The sequence below is a fragment of the Trachypithecus francoisi genome, unplaced genomic scaffold (genome assembly GCF_009764315.1).
Source record: "Trachypithecus francoisi isolate TF-2019V2 unplaced genomic scaffold, Tfra_2.0 Lachesis_group19, whole genome shotgun sequence".
In the NCBI taxonomy this organism is placed as follows: domain Eukaryota; kingdom Metazoa; phylum Chordata; class Mammalia; order Primates; family Cercopithecidae; genus Trachypithecus; species Trachypithecus francoisi.
In genome coordinates this window covers 513,845-532,207 of record NW_022681464.1, presented here as the reverse complement: position 1 = coordinate 532,207, position 18,363 = coordinate 513,845, and the positions used below count along the sequence as shown (strand labels likewise).

General features: G+C 40.4%; 1 protein-coding gene across 1 annotated transcript; it reads left to right on the top strand.

Moving 5' to 3' along the window:
* Window positions 1-9,390: 9,390 nt before the first annotated feature.
* Window positions 9,391-12,175, top strand: LOC117063877 (RNA-binding protein 14-like). The gene has a single exon (XM_033177679.1). It carries the CDS (start codon window positions 9,477-9,479, stop codon window positions 11,484-11,486), a length of 2,010 nt encoding a protein of 669 aa, XP_033033570.1. The 5' UTR covers window positions 9,391-9,476; the 3' UTR covers window positions 11,487-12,175.
* The last annotated feature ends 6,188 nt before the right edge of the window (window positions 12,176-18,363 follow it).

Genomic DNA, 18,363 nt, shown 5'->3' with positions numbered 1-18,363 from the left:
ATGCTGAATCAAAATAAACGTTTACCTCTATGAGATGAATGAATATATCAGAAAGAAGTTTCTTAGAAAGCTTCTTTGTTGTTTTTATCTGAAGATATTTTCTTTTTCACCATAGGCCTCAAAGAGCTCCCAAATATCCCTTCACAGATTCTACAAAAACAGCGTTTCCAAGCTGCTGAATGGAAAAGAAGTTTTAACCCTGTGACATGAATGTACGCATCACAAAGTGATTTCTCAGATGGTTTCCTTCTGGTTTTATCCTGGCATATTCCCTTTTCTGCCATTGGCCTCAAGAGATCCCAAATGACCACTCGCAGAATGGACAAAAATTGTGTTCCCAAAATGCTGACTCAAAAAAGGGTCTAACTCTGTGAGATGAATGCACACATCACAAAACAGTTTCTCAGAAAGCTTCTTTCTAGTTTTTATCTGAAGAAAGTTCCATTTTTACCTTAGACTTCAATACGCTCTGAAATATCCCTTTGTATATTTTACACAAAGAGTGTTTCCACACCACTCAATGAAAGGAAAAGTTTAACTATGTGAGAGGAATGCACACTTCAAAAAGCAGTTTCACAGAAATCTTCTCTCCAGTTTTCATCTGAAGAAAATTGTTTTTCACCATAGGCCTTAATGAATTCTCAAATATCCTTTTCCATATCCCATAAAGACAGTGTTAACAAACAACTCAATGAAAAGAAAGGTTTATCTTTGTGAGATGAAAGCACACATCTCAAACCAGTTTCTCAGAAAGCTTCTTTCAAGTTTTTATCTGAAGATACTTCCATCTTCACCTTAGGCTTCAAAACGCTCTGAAATATCCCTTGGTAGATTTTACATGAGCAGTGTTTCCACCCTGCTGAATGAAAACAAAGGTATAACTCTATGAGAGTAATGCACACCTCACAAAGCAGAGTCTTAGAAAGCTACTCTCCAGTTTTTATCTGAAGATATTCCCTATTTCACCATAATCCTGAAAGCATTCCCAAATATCCTTTTGCAGATACCACAAAAACAATGTTACCAAACTGCTCAATGAAAAGAAAGGTTTAACTCTATGAGATGAATTCACACATCACAAAGCAGTTTCTTAGAAAGTTTCTAGTTTTTATCTGAGGATATTTCCATTTTCATCATAGGCTTCAACACGCTCCCAAATATCCCCTCTTTGATTTCACAGAAAGCCGTGATTCCAAACTGCTCAATCAAAAGGAAGGTTTAACTCTATGGGATGAATGCACACATCAGAAAGCAGTTTTTCAGATAACTTCTTTTCAGTTTTCATCTAAAGATATTTCCTTGTCCACCATAGGCCTCAATGCGCCCCAAAATATCCCTTCACAGATCCGTCAGAGTTGCCAAACTGTGCAATGTAAAGAAAGGTTTAATTCTGTTAGATGAATGCACACATCACAAAGTAGTTTCTCAGAAAACTTCCTTCTAGTTTTTATCTGAAGACAGTTCCATTTTTATCTTAGGCTTCAATGTGCTCCAAAATATCCCTTTGTAAATTTTACAGTGTTTCCACACCACTCAATGAAATGAAAGGCTTAACTCTGTGAGAGACATGCACACTTCACAAAGCAGTATCTCATAAAGCTTCCCTCCGGTTTTTATCTGAAGATATTTCCTTATTCACCATAGGCCTCAATGTGATCCCATATATCCCCTTGCAGATTCCACAAAACCAGTGTTACTAATCTGCTGAAAGAGAAGAAATGTTTAACTCTGTCAGATGAATTCACACATCACAAAGCAGTTTCTCAGAAAACTTCTTTCCAGTTTTCATCTGAAGATATCTCCTTTTTCACCATAGGCCTCAATGCGCTGCCAAATATACCATTGCAGATTCCACGAACACAGTGTTACAAAACTGCTCAAAAAAAGAAAGGTTTAACTCTATGAGATGAATTCACACATCGCAAAGAAGTTTCTCAGAAAGCTTCTTTCTAGTGTTTATCTGAGGATATTTCCTTTTTCACCATAGGCATCACTGCGCTCCCAAATATCCCTTGTCAGATTCCACAAACACAGCGATTCCAAACTGCTCCCTTGAAAGAAAGGTTTAACCCTATGAGATTAATGCCCACATCTCAAAGCAGTTTCTCAGAAAGCTTCTTTCCAGTTTTCATCTGAAGATATTTCCTTGTTCACCGTAGGCCTCAGTACGCCCCCAAATATCCCTTCACAGATTCTTCAAAGACAGGGTTTCCAAAGTGTGCCATCTAAAGAAACGTACAACTCTGTGAGATGAATGCACACATCACAAAGCAGTTTCTCAGAAAGCTTCTTTCTAGTTGTTATATGGAGATATTTCCTTCATCACCAAAGACTTCAATGCACTCTGAAATAATATCTTTGTAGATTTTACAAAGTGTCTCCACACTGCTCAATGAAAAGAAAGATATAGCTCAATGAGACAAATGAACACATCAAAAAGCAGTTTCTCAGAAAGTTTCTTTGCAGTTTTCATCTCAAGATATATCCTTTTTCACTATAGGACTCAATGAGTTCCTGAATATCCCTTTGCAGATTCCACAAAGATGGTGTTCCAAAACTGCTCAATGAAAAGAAAGGTTTAACTCTATGGGATGAATGCACGTATCACTAGCAGTGTCTCAGAAAACTTCTTTCTAGTGTTTATCTGAGGATATTTCCTTGTTCACCATAGGCATTAATGCATCCCCAAATGTCACTTCATGGATTGGTCACACACAGTGTTTTCAAACTGTGCAATATAAAGAAAGGTTTATCTCTGTAAGATAAATGCACACATCACAAACCAGTTTCTTAGAAAGCTTCTTTCTAGTTCTTATCTGAAGATACTTTCAACTTCAGCTTAGGCTTCAAAGCACTCCAAAATATCCCTGTGCAGATTTTACACAAACAGTGTTTCCACACTGCTTAATGAAAACAAACGTATAACTCTGTGACAGGAATGTGTACCTCAGAAAACAGGCTCTCAGAAAGCTTCTCTCCAGTTTTTGTCTGAAGATACTTCCTTTTTCACCATAGGCCTCAAAGAGTTCTCAAATGTCCCTTTGCAGATAACACAAAAACAATGTTACCAAAGTGCTCATTGAAAAGAAAGGTTTAACTCTGTGAAATGAATTCACACATCACAAAGCAGATTCTCGGAAAGCTTCTTTCTAGTTTTTATCTGAGGATATTTCCATATTCACCATAGGCTTCAATGTGCTCTCAAATATTCCCTCTTTGATTTCACAAAAAGAGTAATTCAAAACTGCTCAATCAAAAGATATGTTAAACTCTATGAGATGAATGCACACATCTCAAAGCAGTTTCCCGGAAAGCTTCCTTCCACTTTTCACCTGAAGATATTTCCTTGTTCACTGAAGGCCTCAATGAGCCCCAAAATGTCCCTTCGTGGATTTGACAGAGTTTCCAAACTGCACAATGTAAAGAAAGGTTTAACTCTGTGAGATGAATGAGCACATCACAAAGCAGTTTCTCAGAAAGCTTCTTTCTAATTTTTATCTGAAGATACTTCCATCTTCACCTTAGGATTCAATGTGCTCCAAAATGTCCCTTTGTAAAATTTAAACAGTGTTTCCACACTGCTCAATGAAAAGAAAAGTATAACTCGGGAGAGGAATGCACACATAACAAAGCAGTTTCTCAGAAAGTTTCTCTCCAGTTTTTATTTGAATATATTTCCTTTTTCAACATGTGCTTCAATGCACTCCCAAATATCCCTACTCAGATTCCACAAAATCAGTGATTTCAAACTGCTCAATCAAAAGAAATGTTTAACTCTATGAGGTGAATGTCCACATCACAAAGCAGTTTCTCAGAAAGTTTCTTTCCGATTTTCATCTGAAGATGTTTCCTTGTTTGCCTTAATATGCCCCCAAATTTCCCTTCATGGTTTCATCAAAGACAGAGTTTTCAAACAGCACAATGTAAAAAGAAAGGTTTAAGTCTGTGAGATGAATGTGAACATCACAAAGCAGTTTCTCAGAAAGCTTCTTTCTAGTTTTTATCTGAAGATAGTTCCTTCATCATTTAGGCCTCAGTGTGCTCTGAAATATCCCTTGGTAGATTTTACACAAACCGTGTTTCCACACTGTTCAATGAAAATAAAGGTATAAATCTGTGAGAGGAATGCATGCATCACAAAGCAGTTTCTTGGAAGCTTCTTTCAAGTTTTTGTCTGAGGATATTTCCTTTTTTACCTGAGGATTCAATGCACTCTGAAATATCCCTGTGTAGATTTTACACAAAAAGTGTTTCAACACTGCTCAATGAAAAGTAAGGTATAACTCTGTGAGAGGAATGCACACAATGCAAAACAGTTTATCAGAAAGCTTCTCTCCAGTTTTTAATTGAGATATTTCCTTTCTCACTATAGGCCTCAATGTGCTCGTGAATATCCCTTTGAAGATGCCATAACACAGTGTTACCAAACTGCTTAATGAGAAGAAACTTTTGACACTGTCAGATGAATTCACACATCACAAAGCAGTTTCTCGGAAAACTACTTTCTAGTTTTTGTCTGAGGATATTTCCTTTTCTACCATAGGCTTCAATGTGCTCTCAAATATCCCTTCTCAGATTCCACAAAATCAGTGATTTCAAACTGCTCAATCAAAAGAAATGTTTAACTCTATGAGATGAATTCCCAAATCACAAAGCAGTTTCTTAGAAAGCTTCTTTCCAGTTTTCATGTGAAGGTATTCCTTGTTCATGGTAGACCTCAATGTGCCCCCAAATGTACCCTCATGGATTTGTCAGTTTCCAAACTGCACAATGTAAAGAAACATTTAACACTATGAGATGAATGCACACATCACTAAGCAGTGAATCAAAAAGCTTCTCTCCAGTTTCTATCTGAAGAGATTTCCTTTTAAAACATAGGCCTCAATGCGCTCCCGCATATACCTTTACACATTTCACAAAAACAGTATTACCAAACTTCTCAATGAGAAGAAACATTTAACTCTGTCAGATGAATTCACACATCACAAAGCAGTTTCTCGGAAAGCTTCTTTCTAGTTTTTTTCTGATCATGTTTCCTTTTTCACCATAGCCTTCAATGCGCTTGCACATATTCTCTCTCATATTCCACAAAAATTGTGATTGCAAACTGCTCAGCTTCTTTGGATCCAGCAGTTTGGAAACACGGTTTTTGTAAAATCTGTGAAGGATATTTGGGAGTGCATTGAGGCCTGTGGTGAAAAAGAAAATATCTTTACATAAAATTTAGAAAGAAGATCATTGAGAAAGTGCTTTGTGATGTGTGCATTCATCTCACAGAGTCCAACTTTTCTTTTCAATCAGCTGTTTGGAATCACTATTCTTTCCATTCTAGGAATGGACATTTGGGAGTTCATTGAGGTCAATGGTGAAAAAGCGAATATCCTACAACAAAAACTAGAAGATGGCTATGTGCGAACCCAGCTTGTGAAGTGTGCATTCATCTTGCAGAGTTAAACCTTTATTTTCTTTAAGCAGTTTGGAAACACTGTTTTTGTAGAATCTGCAAATGGAAATTTGGAAACTCATTGAGGCCAACGGTGAAAAATCGAATACCCCAGAATGAAAACTGGGAGGAATCTATCTGAGAAACTGCATTGTGATGTCTGTATTCATCTCACAGAGTTAGACATTTCTTTTGATTCGGTATTTGGGAAAAATGGTTTTTGTCCATTCTACGAGTGGACATTTAGGAGCTCATTGAGGATATTGGTGAAAAAGGGAGTATACCAGGATAAAAATGAGAAGGAAGCTATCTGAAAAACTCCCTTGTGTTGTACGCATTCATCTTGCAGAATTAAACCATTCTATTCATTCAGCAGTTTGGAAACACTGTTTTCCTAGAATCTACGAAGGGATATTTGGGGTGCCTTGAGGACTATGGTGAACAAGGAAATATCTTCAGATGAAAACTAGAAAGATGCTTTCTAAGACACTGCTTTGTGATATATGCATTCATCTCAAAGACTTAAAATTTCTTTTGATTGAGCAGTTTAGAATCACTGCTTTTGTGGAATCTGAGAAGGGATATTTGGGAGCACATAGAAGCCTATTATGATAAAGGAAATACACTCAGATAAAAACTAGAAAGAAGCTTTCTGAGAAACTGTCTTGTGATGTGTGAATTCATCTCATATTTACACCTTTATTTTCATGGAGCAGTTTACTAACACTGTTTTCATAGAATCTGCAATGGGATATTCGGGAGTGCATTGAGGCCTATGGTGAAAAAGGAAATGTTCTCAGATAAAAACTGGAGACAAGCTTTCTAAGAAATGATTCATGATGTGTGCATTCATCTCATAGAGTTAAATCTTTCTGTTGAGGGAGCAGTTTTGCATCAATGTTCCTGGAGAATCTGAGAAGGGATAATTTGGGTACCATTGTAGCCTTTGGTGACAAAGGAAATATCCTCAGATAAAAACTAGAAAGAAGCTTTCTGAGAAACAGCTTTGTGATGTGTGAATTCATCTCACACAGTTACACAATTCTTTTCATAGAGCAGTTTGGTAGCACTGTTTTGGGGGAATCTGAGAAGGGATATTTTGGATTGCATTGAAGCATATGGTGGCAAAGGAAATATTCTCAGATAAAAACTAGAAAGAAGCTTTCCAAGAAACTGATTTGTGATGTTTGAATTCCTCTCACAGAGTTAAAACTTTATTTCCATTGAGCATCTTGGTAACACTGTTTTTGTGGAATCTGCAAAGGGATATTTGGGAGCACATTGAGGCCTATAGTGATAAAGGAAATATCTTCAGATGAAAACTGGAAAGAAGCTTTCTGAGAAACTGCCTTGTGATGTGTTCATTCATCTCATAGAGTTATACTTCTCTTTCCATTGAGCAGTGTGGAAACACTATTTGTGTAAAATCTACAAAGGGGTATTTCAGAGCACATTGAGGCCTACAGTGAAAAAAGAAATGTCCTCAGATAAAAACTAGAAAGAAGCTTCCTGAGAAACTGCTTGGTGATGTGCAAATGTGTTTTACAGTGTTAAAGGTTTCTTGTCATTCAGCAGTTTGGTAACACTGTTTTTGTGGAATCTGCAAAGGGATGTTCAGGAGCACATCGAGGTCTATGGTGAAAAAGGAAATTATCTTCAGATAAAAACTGGACAGAACTTTTCTGATAAACTGCTTTGTGATGTGTGCATTCATCTCAGAGAGTTAAACTTTTTTTTACATTGCACAGTTTGGAAACTGTCTTTGACCAATCTGCAAAGGGACCTTTAGGGGTGCATTGAGGCCTGTGGTGAACAAAAAATATCTTCAGATGAAAAGTAAAAAGAAGCTTTCTGAGTAACGGCTTTGTGACGTGTCCATTCACGTTATAGTGTTAAAGCTTTCTTTTGATTTAGCTGTTTGGAGTCACTGTTTTTGTTGAATCTGAGAGAGGATATTTGGAAGCACATTGAAGCCTATGGTGAAAAAGGAAATATCCTCTGATAAAAACTAGAAAGAAGCTTTCCAAGAAACTGCTTTGTGATATGTGCATTCCTCTCAAAGATTATTCCTTTCTTTTCATTCAGCAGTGTGGTAACACAGTTTGTGTGAAATCTACAAAGGGATAATTTGGAGTGCATTGAAGAATAAGGTGAAGTTGGAAGTATCTTTAGATAAAAACGAGAAAGAAGCTTTCTGAGAAACTGCCTTGTGATATGTGCATTCATCTCACAAATTTAAACGTTTCTTTACATTGCACAGCTTGGAAATGCTGTCTTTGATGAATCCGTGATGGAACATTTTGGAAGCATTGAGGCCTACAGTGAACAAGGAAATATCATCAGATCAACACTAGAAAGAAGCTTTCTGAAAAACTTCGTTGTGATATGGGCATTTGTCTCATAGAGTTAAAGCTTTCTTTTGATTGAGCAGTATGGAATCACTATTTTTGTGGAATCTGAGAAGGGATATTAGGCAGTGCATTCATGCCTATGTTGTAAAATGAAATAGCCACAGAAGAAAACTAGAGAGAAACTGCATTATGATGTGTGAATTCATTCTCACAGAGTTAAACCTTTCTTTTCATTGTGCAGTTTGTTAACACTGTTTTTGTGGCATCTGCAAAGGGATATTCAGTAGTGCATTGAGGCCTATGGTGAAAAAGGAAATACCTTCAGAAGAAAACTGGAAAGAAGCTTTCTGAGAAACTTCTTTGTGATGTGTCCATTCATCTCATAGGATTATACCTCTATTTTCATTGAGCAGTGTAGAAACACTGTTTGTGTAAAACCTACAAAGGATATTTCAGAGCACATTGAAGCCTAAGGTGATGAAAGAAATATCTTCATATAAAAACTGGAAAGAAACATTCCGAGAAAATGCAATGTGATGTGTGCATTCCTTCCACACAATTAAACCAAACTTTTTATTATGCTATTTGGTAACACTGCTTTTGTGGAATCTGAAAAGGGATATTCCAGAGGTCATTGAGGTCTATGGTGAAAATGGAAATATCTTCAGATGAAAACTGGAAAGAAGCTTTCAGAGAAATTGCTTTGTGATGTGTGCATTCATCTCATAGACTTAAACCTATCTTTTGATTGAGACATTTGGAATCACTGTTTTTGTGGAATCTGAGAAGTGGTACTTTATCCTATGATGAAAAGAGAAATATCGACAGATAAAAATTAGAAAGAAGCTTTCTGAGAAGCTGCTTTGTGATTTGTGAATTCAACTCACACAGTTAAACCTTTCCTTTCGTTGCTCTGTTTGAAAGCTCTGTCTTTGAGGAATCCATGAAGGTACATTTGAGGGCGCATTGAGGCCCATGGTGAAGAAGGAAATATCTTCAGATGAAAACTGGAAAGAAGCTTTCTGAGAAACTACTTTGTGATGTGTGCATTCCTGTCACTGAGCTATACCTTTCTTTAATTGAGCAGTGTTGAAACACAGTTTGTGTAAAACCTACTGAGGTGTATTTTGGAGCGCATTGAAGCTTAAGGTGAAGATCAAATAATCTTCGATAAAAACTATAAAGATGCTTTCTGAGAAAATGCTTTCTGATATATTCAATCATCTTCTAGAGGTAAACCTTTCTTATGATTGAGCTGTTTAGAATCACTGTTTATGTCAAATGTGAGAAACGATATTTGGGAGCACATTGAATCCTATGATGAAAAAGGAAATATCCTCAGATAAAAACTAGAAAGAAGCTTTCCGAGAAACTGCCTTGTGATATGTGAATACATCTCACAGAATTAAACCTTTGTTTTCATTTAACAGTGTTGTAACACTGGTTTTGTGGAATCTGCAAAGGGATATTCAGGAGCGCATTGAGGCTGATGGTGAAAAAGGAAATATCTTCAGATGAAAACTGGAAAGAAGCTTCCTGAGACACTGGTTTCTGATATGTGCATTCATCTCTTAAAGTTATACCTTTCTGCATTCCTGGGGAGGACTGCCGCTCGTTCGGACGTCTTTCCTATCGCTGGAGGAGACGTCCCGGCTCTCCGGGAAGGCGGCTGCGGTGACAAAATGAAGATATTCGTGGGCAACGTCGACGGGGCGGATACGACTCCAGAGGAGCTGGCAGCCCTCTTTGCGCCCTACGGCACGGTCATGAGCTGCGCCGTCATGAAACAGTTCGCCTTTGTGCACATGCGCGAGAACGCGGGCGCGCTGCGCGCCATCGAAGCCCTGCACGGCCACGAGCTGCGGCCGGGGCGTGCGCTCGTGGTGGAGATGTTGCGCCCAAGGCCTCTTAATACTTGGAAGATTTTCGTGGGCAATGTGTCAGCTGCATGCACGAGCCAGGAACTGCGCAGCCTCTTCGAGCGCCGCGGACGCGTCATCGAGTGTGACGTGGTGAAAGACTACGCGTTTGTTCACATGGAGAAGGAAGCAGATGCCAAAGCCACAATCGCGCAGCTCAACGGCAAAGAAGTGAAGGGCAAGCACATCAACGTGGAACTCTCCACCAAGGGTCAGAAGAAGGGGCCTGGCCTGGCTGTCCAGTCTGGGGACAAGACCAAGAAACCAGGGGCTGGGGATATGGCCTTCCCTGGAACTGGTGGCTTCTCTGCCACCTTCGACTACCAGCAGGCTTTTGGCAACAGCACTGGTGGCTTTGATGGGCAAGCCCGTCAGCCCACACCACCCTTCTTTGGTCGCGACCGCAGCCCTCTGCGCCGTTCACCTCCCCGAGCCTCTTATGTGGCTCCTCTGACGGCCCAGCCAGCTACCTACCGGGCCCAGCCGTCAGTGTCACTGGGAGCTGCCTACAGGGCCCAGCCTTCTGCCTCTTTGGGTGTTGGCTATCGGACTCAGCCCATGACAGCCCAGGCAGCCTCTTACCGCGCTCAGCCCTCTGTCTCCCTTGGGGCTCCATACAGGGGCCAGCTGGCTAGTCCTAGCTCCCAGTCTGCTGCAGCTTCTTCACTCGGCCCCTATGGTGGAGCCCAGCCCTCGGCCTCGGCCCTTTCCTCCTATGGGGGTCAGGCAGCTGCGGCTTCTTCGCTCAACTCCTATGGGGCTCAGGGTTCCTCCCTTGCCTCCTATGGTAACCAACCATCCTCTTACGGCGCCCAGGCTGCCTCTTCCTATGGGGTTCGTGCAGCTGCTTCTTCCTACAACACCCAGGGAGCAGCTTCCTCCTTAGGCTCCTACGGGGCTCAGGCAGCCTCCTATGGGGCCCAGTCTGCAGCCTCCTCACCAGTTTATGGAGCCCAGGCAGCTTCTTACAATGCCCAGCCCTCGGCCTCTTACAATGCCCAGTCTGCCCCATATGCTGCACAGCAGGCTGCTTCCTACTCTTCCCAACCAGCTGCCTATGTGGCGCAGCCAGCTACAGCTGCTGCCTATGCCAGCCAGCCAGCAGCCTATGCCGCACAAGCCACTACCCCAATGGCTGGCTCTTATGGGGCCCAGCCGGTTGTCCAGACCCAGCTGAATAGTTACGGGGCCCAAGCATCCATGGGCCTCTCAGGCTCCTATGGAGCTCAGTCGGCTGCTGCGGCCACTGGCTCCTATGGTGCCGCAGCAGCCTACGGGGCCCAACCTTCTGCCACCCTGGCAGCTCCTTACCGCACTCAGTCGTCAGCCTCATTGGCTGCTTCCTATGCTGCCCAGCAGCATCCCCAGGCTGCTGCCTCCTACCGCGGTCAGCCAGGCAATGCCTACGATGGGGCAGGTCAGCCGTCTGCAGCCTACCTGTCCATGTCCCAGGGGGCCGTTGCCAACGCCAACAGCACCCCGCCGCCCTATGAGCGTACCCGCCTCTCCCCACCCCGGGCCAGCTACGACGATCCCTACAAAAAGGCTGTCGCCATGTCGAAAAGGTATGGTTCCGACCGGCGTTTAGCCGAGCTCTCTGATTACCGCCGTTTATCAGAGTCGCAGCTTTCGTTCCGCCGCTCGCCGACAAAGTCCTCGCTGGATTACCGTCGCCTGCCCGATGCCCATTCTGATTACGCACGCTATTCGGGCTCCTATAATGATTACCTGCGGGCGGCTCAGATGCACTCTGGCTACCAGCGCCGCATGTAGGGCCATCCTGGGATGGGGTACCACAGGGCGGGAGGGAGAAAAGAGGTGGGTAGGGTTACAGATCCAGGTTATAACTACTCTGGCCCATACCTTTCCTGGTTGTGGTTTTTCATCCCCTCTACCATGTGGGCCTTCCCCAGGAGATGATCCTTTTGAGTGTTCGGCAGTAACCTACTTTGTTCCTTCGCCTCAGCAGCAAATCTTGCTACTGGCTCTAGATCTGCGGTTTTCCCTCTACCCTGCCTCCCGTCTCCCCAGAATGGGAATTTCTTTTATGTTTTTATTTTTTTTCCTGGCTCCTTTTTATTTTTGTGCGCGATATTTAAGGTCATCTGGATGGGGAAGCAACCTGCAGCTGAGGTCGCCGGCGCCTTTTTCTTTTTAGATGGGAAGGAGGCCAGGAAAGGGTTAGCTTAACCATTTCCTATGCGCCAAGCTGTGCCAGCAGTCCAGGGTACCCTGACTGTCCCTCTGTAGACTGTTGAGACTGAGTTCCTGTTGGGACAGTCAGTTGGCATGTATCCAAGTCCCTGCTGACCACTAATGTTCTAGCTGATGGTGAGCGGCACAGTCTCACTTCCCCATCTCCCCAAGTAGGTGGTGTTAGAAAACCTTAATTTTTTTTCCCTTTTGTATGGACTACAAATAAAACTTGGGGCAATTTGCAGTTTGGAAAAAAAAAAAATAAAGTTATACCTTTCTTTCATTGAGCACTGTGGAAATACTGTTTGTGTAAAATATACGGAGGGACATTTCTCAGCACAGTGCAGCCTATGGTGAAAAAGGAAATATCCTCAGATAAAAACTAGAAAGAAGCTTTCTGAGGAACTGCTTTGTGATATATGAATTTACCTGACACAGTTAAACATTTCTGCTCATTGAGCAGTTTGGGACCACTGTATTTGTGGAACCAGCAAAGGGACATTTGGGAGATAATTGAGGCCTATGGTTATAAAGGAAATATCTTGAGATAAAAACTGGACAGAAGGTTTCTGAGAAACTGCTTTGTGATGTGTGCATTCTTCTCACAGGGTTATACCTTTCTCCTCATTGAGGAGTGTGGAAACACTGTTTCTTTAAAATCTCAAAGTGATATATCAGAACACATTGAAGGCTAAGTGGAAGAACTATCTTCGGGTAAAAACTAGAAAGAACCTTCCTGAGAAACTGCTTTGTGACGTGTGCATTCATCTCAAAGTGTTAACCTAACTTTACATTGTGCAGTTTGGGAACACTATTTCTGTGGAATCTACATAGGGATATTAAGGAGAGCATTGAGACCAATGGTGAAAAAGGAAATGTCTTCAGATGAAAACTGGAAAGAATCTTTTGAGAAACTGCTTTGCAATGTGTGCATTCATCTCCCAGAGTTATACCTCTCCTTTCATTGAGCAGTGTGGAAACACCGTTTGTGTAAAATCTACAAAGGGATATTTTGGAGTGCTTTTAAGCCTATGTTGATAAAGGAAATGGATAAAAACTAGAAAGAAGCTTTCCGAGAAACTGCTTTGTGATGTGTGAATTACTCACACAGAGTTAAACCTTTCTTTCATTGAGCAGTTTGTTAACACTGATTTTGTGGAATCTGCAAAGGGATAATCGGGAGCACATTGAGACCTAAGATGAGAAAGGAAATAACTTCAGATGAAAACTGGAAAGAAGCTTTTGTGAAATTGCTTTATGAAGTGTGCATTCATCTCATACATTTATACCTCTTTTTTCTTTGAAGTATATATGCTCTTTTCATGGATCAGCTTGCTAGCATTGTTTTTGTGGAATCTGAGAAGGGATAAATTTAATCACTTTTATGGCTATGGTAACAAAGGAAATGTCCTCAGATAAAAACTAGAAAGAAGCCAGCTAAAAAATTGCTTTGTGATGTGTGAATACATCTCACAGGGTTACAGTGTTCTTTTCAATGAGCTGTCTGCTAACACTGTTTTCTTGGAATCCTAAGGATATTTTGTAGCACATTGAATCTTATGGTGACAAAGAAAATATCCTCAGAGTGAAACTAGAAAGAGGATGTCTGAGAATCTGCTATCTGATGTGTTAATTCATCTCACAGAGTTACACTTTCCTATCATAGAGCAGTTTGTTAGCACTATTTTTGGGGAAACTGAGATGGGATAGTTTGGATTGCATTGAAGCCTACGCTGACAAAGGAAATATACTCTGATAAAAACTAGAAAGAAGCTTTCTGAGAAACTTCTTTGTGATGTGTGAATTCATCTCACAGAGTTGCACCATTCTTTTCATGAAGCCATTTGCTAACACTGTTTTTGAGAAATCTTCAAAGTGATATTTGGGAGTGTATTGAGGTCTATGGCAAAAAAGAATATATCCTCAGATGAAAAGTAGAAAGAAGTTTTCTGAGAAACTGCATTGTGATGTATGAATGCATCTTACAGATTTACACTGTGCTTTTCATTGAACAGTTTGTTAACACTGTTTTCTTGGAATCTGCAATAGGATATTTCTTAGCACAATAAAGCTTATGGTGACAAAGGAAATATCCTCAGATAAAAACAGGAAAGAAACTTTCTGAGGAACTGCTTTCTGATGGGGTAATTCATCTCACAGAGTTACACCGTCGTTCTTTCCTTTGAGCAGTCTGTTAGCACTGTTTTCGTGGAATCTGCATTAGGATATTTGGGAGCATATTGAAACCTATGGTGACAAAAGAAATATCCTCAGACTAAAACCAAAAGAAATTTTCTGAGAAACTGCTCTGGATATGTAAATTCATCTCACAGAGTTATACAATTCTGTTCATGGATCACTTTGTTAGCCCTGTTTTTGGGGAATCTGAAAAGTGATATTTTGAATCACATTGAAACCTATGGTAACAAAGGAAATATCCTCAGAAAAAAACTGAATAGAAGCTTTCTGAGAAAGTTCTTTGTGATGTGTGAATTCAATTCAGAGAGTTACACCCTTCTTTTGATGGAGCAGTTTGCTAACACTGTTTTCCTGGAACATGAAAAGGGATATTTGGCAGAACTTTGAGGCCTTTAGTGAAAAAGGAAATATCCTCAGAAAGAAACTAGAAATAAGCTTTTGGGGAAACTGCTTTGTGATGTGTGAGTTCATCTCACAGAGTTACCCTGTTCTTTTCATACAGCAGTCTGCTAACACTCTTTTCATGGAAACTGCAATAGGATGTTTTGCAGTGCATTGAGGCATATGGTGAAAAAGGACACATCCTCAGATAAAAAGCAGAAAGAAGCTTTCTGAGAAACTGCATTGTGATGTGTGACTGCATCTCACAGAGTTACACTGTGCTTTTCATTGAGCAGTTTGCTAACACTGTTTTCTTGGAATCTGCAGTGGGATATTTCTTTGCACAATGAGGCCTGTAGTTACAGGGGAAATATCTTCAGATAAAAACTGGATAGAAGCTTTCTGAGAAAGTGCTCTGTGATGTGTGAGTTCATCTAACAGAGCTACACCTTTCTCTGCATGAAGCCGTGTACTAACTCTGTTTTCATGCAACCTGCCAAGGGATATTTGGTAGCACTTTGAGGCCTATAGTGAAAAATGAAATATCCCCAGATAAAAACTAGAAAGAAGCTTTCTGAGAAACTGCATTGGGATGTGCAAAAGCATCTCACAGAGTTAAACTTTTCATTTGACAGTCTGCTAATCCTGTTTTCTTGGAATATGCAATGGGATATTTCTTAGCACAATGAAGCCTGTGATGCTGAAATATCCTCAGATAAAAACTGGATAGAAGCTTTCTGAAAAACTGCTTTGTGATGTGTGAGTTCATCTCACAGAGTTCCACCATTCTTTTCATACAGCAGTCTGCTAACACTGTTTTTGTGGAAACTGTATTAGGATGTTTGGGAGTGCATTGAAGCCTAAGGGGACATAGGAAATATCCTCAGATAAAAACCAAAAAGAAGCCTTCTGAGAAACTGCTTTGTGATGTGTGAATACATCTCACAGAGGTACAGTGTTATTTTCATTGAGCAGTCTGCTAACACTGTTTCCTTGGTTATTTCTCAGCACTTTGAAGACTATACTGACAAAGGAAATATCCTCAGATAAAAACTAGAAAGAAGCTTTCTGAAAAAGTTCTTTGTGATGTGTAAATTGATTTAACAGAGCTACACCTTTGTCTGCATGAAGCCGTTTGCTAACACTGTTTTCGTGGAATCTGCGAAGGGATATTTGGGAGCGCATTGAGGCCTATGGTGAAAAAAGACATATCCTCAGATAAAAAGCAGAAGGAAGCTTTCTGGGAAACTGCATTGTGATGTGCGAATGCATCTCACAGAGTTACACTGTGCTTTTCATTGAGCAGCTTTGCTAACACTGTTTTCTTGGAATCTGCAGTGAGATATTTCTTAGTGCAATGAAGTCTGTAGTGACAACGAAAATATCCTCAGATAAAAACTGGATAGAACCTTTCTGAGAAAGTTATTTGTGATGTGTGAATCCATCTCAGAGAGTTACACCATTCCTTTCATGGAGCAGTTTGCTAACATTGTTTTCAGGGCATCTGCCAAGGGATATTTGGCAGCACATTGAGGCCTATAGTGAAAAAGGAACTATCCTGTGATAAAAACTAGAAAGAAGCTTTCTGAGAAACTGCATTGGGATGTGCAAATGCATCTCACAGAGTTAAACTGTGTTTTCCTTTGGCAGTTTGGTAACCCTGTTTTCTTGGAATCTGCAATGGGACATTTCTTAGCGCAATGAAGCCTGTGGTGATGAAACATCCTCAGATAAAAACTCGATGGAAGCTTTCTGAGAAAGTTCTCTGTAATGTGTGAATTCGTCTCAGAGAGTTACAACATTTTTTCATGGAGCACTGTGCTTACACTTTTTTTGTGGAATCTGCCAAGGTAGACTGGGCAGCACTTTGAGACCTATAGTGAAAAATGAAATATCCTCAGATAACAACTAGAAAGAAGCTTTCTGAGAAACTGCTTTGTGATGTGTGAGTTCATCTCACAGAGTTACACCTTTATTTTCATACAGCAGTCTGCTAACACTGCTTTCGTGGAATCTGTAGAGGGATACAAAGGAGTGTATTGAGGCCCATGGCGAACCAAGAAATATCCTCAGATAAAAACTAGAAAGAAGCTTTCTGAGAAACTGCATTGTGATGTGTGAATGCATCTTACAGAGTTACACTTCTTTTTTCATGCAGCAGTTTGCTAACACTGTTTTCCTGGAATCTGCAGTGGAATATTTCTTAGCGCAATGAAGTCTGTGGTGACAAAGGGTATATCCTCAGATAAAAACTGGATAGAAGCTTTCTGAGAAACTGCTTTGTGATATGTGAGTTTATCTCACAGAGTTCCACCGTACTTTTCATACAGCAGTCTACTAACACTGTTTTCAAGGAAAGTGTATTAGTATGTTTGGGAGCACATTGAACCCTATGGAGACAAAGGAATATCCTCAGATAAAAACCAAAAAGAAGCCTTCTGAGAACTGCTTTGTGATGTGTGAATACACCTCACAGAGTTACAGTGTCCTTTTCATTGACCACTCTGCTAACACTGTATCCTTGGTTATTTCACAATACTTTGAAGATTATAGTGACAAAGGAAATATACTCAGATAAAAACTGGATAGAAGATTTCTGAGAAAGTTCTTTGTGTTGTGTGAATTCATGACACAGAGTTACAATGTTCTTTTCATTGAGCAGTCTGTTAACACTGTTTTCTTGGAATCTGTAAAGGATATTTTGCAGCACTTTGAAGATTATAGTGACAAAGAGAATATCCTCAGATTAAAATTAGAAAGAAGCTTTCTGAGAAACTGCATTGTGATGCATAAATCCACATCCCAGAGATGCACTTTCTTATCATGGAGCACTTTGTTAGCACTATTTCTGGGGAATCTGAGATGGGATATTTTAGATCACATGGAAGCCTACACTGACAAGGAATTATCCTCAGATAAAAACTAGAAAGATGCTTTCTGAGAGCTTTCTTTTGGATATTTGAATTCACTTCACAGAATTACACCTTTCTCTGCATGAAGCCGTTTGCTCACATTGTTTTCTTGGAATCTGTAAAGGGATATAAAGGAGCGCATTGAGGCCCATGGCGAACCAGGAAATATCCTCAGATAAACACTAGAAAGAAGCATTCTGATAAACTGCATTGTGCTGTGTGAATGCATCTTACAGAGTTACATTTTTCTTTTCATGGAGCAGTTTGCTAACACTGTTTTCGTGGAATCTCCCAAGGGATATCTGGCAGCACTTTGAAGCCTACAGTGAAAAAGGAAATATCCTCAGATAAAAACTAGAAAGAAGCGTTCTGAGAAAGTTATTTGTGATGTGTGAATTCATCTAACAGAGCTACACCTTTCTCTGCATGAAGCCATGTACTAACTCTGTTTTTGTGGAATCTGCAAAAGGATATTTGGGAGCGCATTGAGGCCTATGGTGAAAAAGGTCATATCTGCAGATAAAAAGCAGAAAGAAGCTTTCTGAGAAACTACATTGTGATGTACGAATGCATCTCACAGAGTTACAATGTACATTTTTTGAGAAGTTTGCTAAGACTTTTTTCTTGGAATCTGCAGTGGGATATTTATCAGCACAATGAAGACTGGGGTGACAAAGGAATTATCCTCAGATAAAAACTGGATGGAAGCTTTCTGAGAAAGTTCTTTGTGATGTGTGAGTACATCTCACAGAGTTACACTGTTCTTTTCCAAAAGCAGTCTGCTAGCACTGTTTTCATGGAAACTGCAATAGGATGTTTGGGAGCACTTTGAAAATTATAGTGACAAAGAAAATATACTCAGAGAAAAACTAGAAAGAAAGTGTCTGAGAAACTGCATTGTGATGTGTGAATTCATCTCACAGAGATGCACTTTCTTATCATGGAGCAGCTTGTTAGCACTA

What these genes read in the sequence shown, in the direction of transcription:
- LOC117063877 (XM_033177679.1), top strand. Translation starts at nt 9,477, where the DNA reads ATGAAGATATTCGTGGGCAACGTCGACGGGGCGGATACGACTCCAGAG.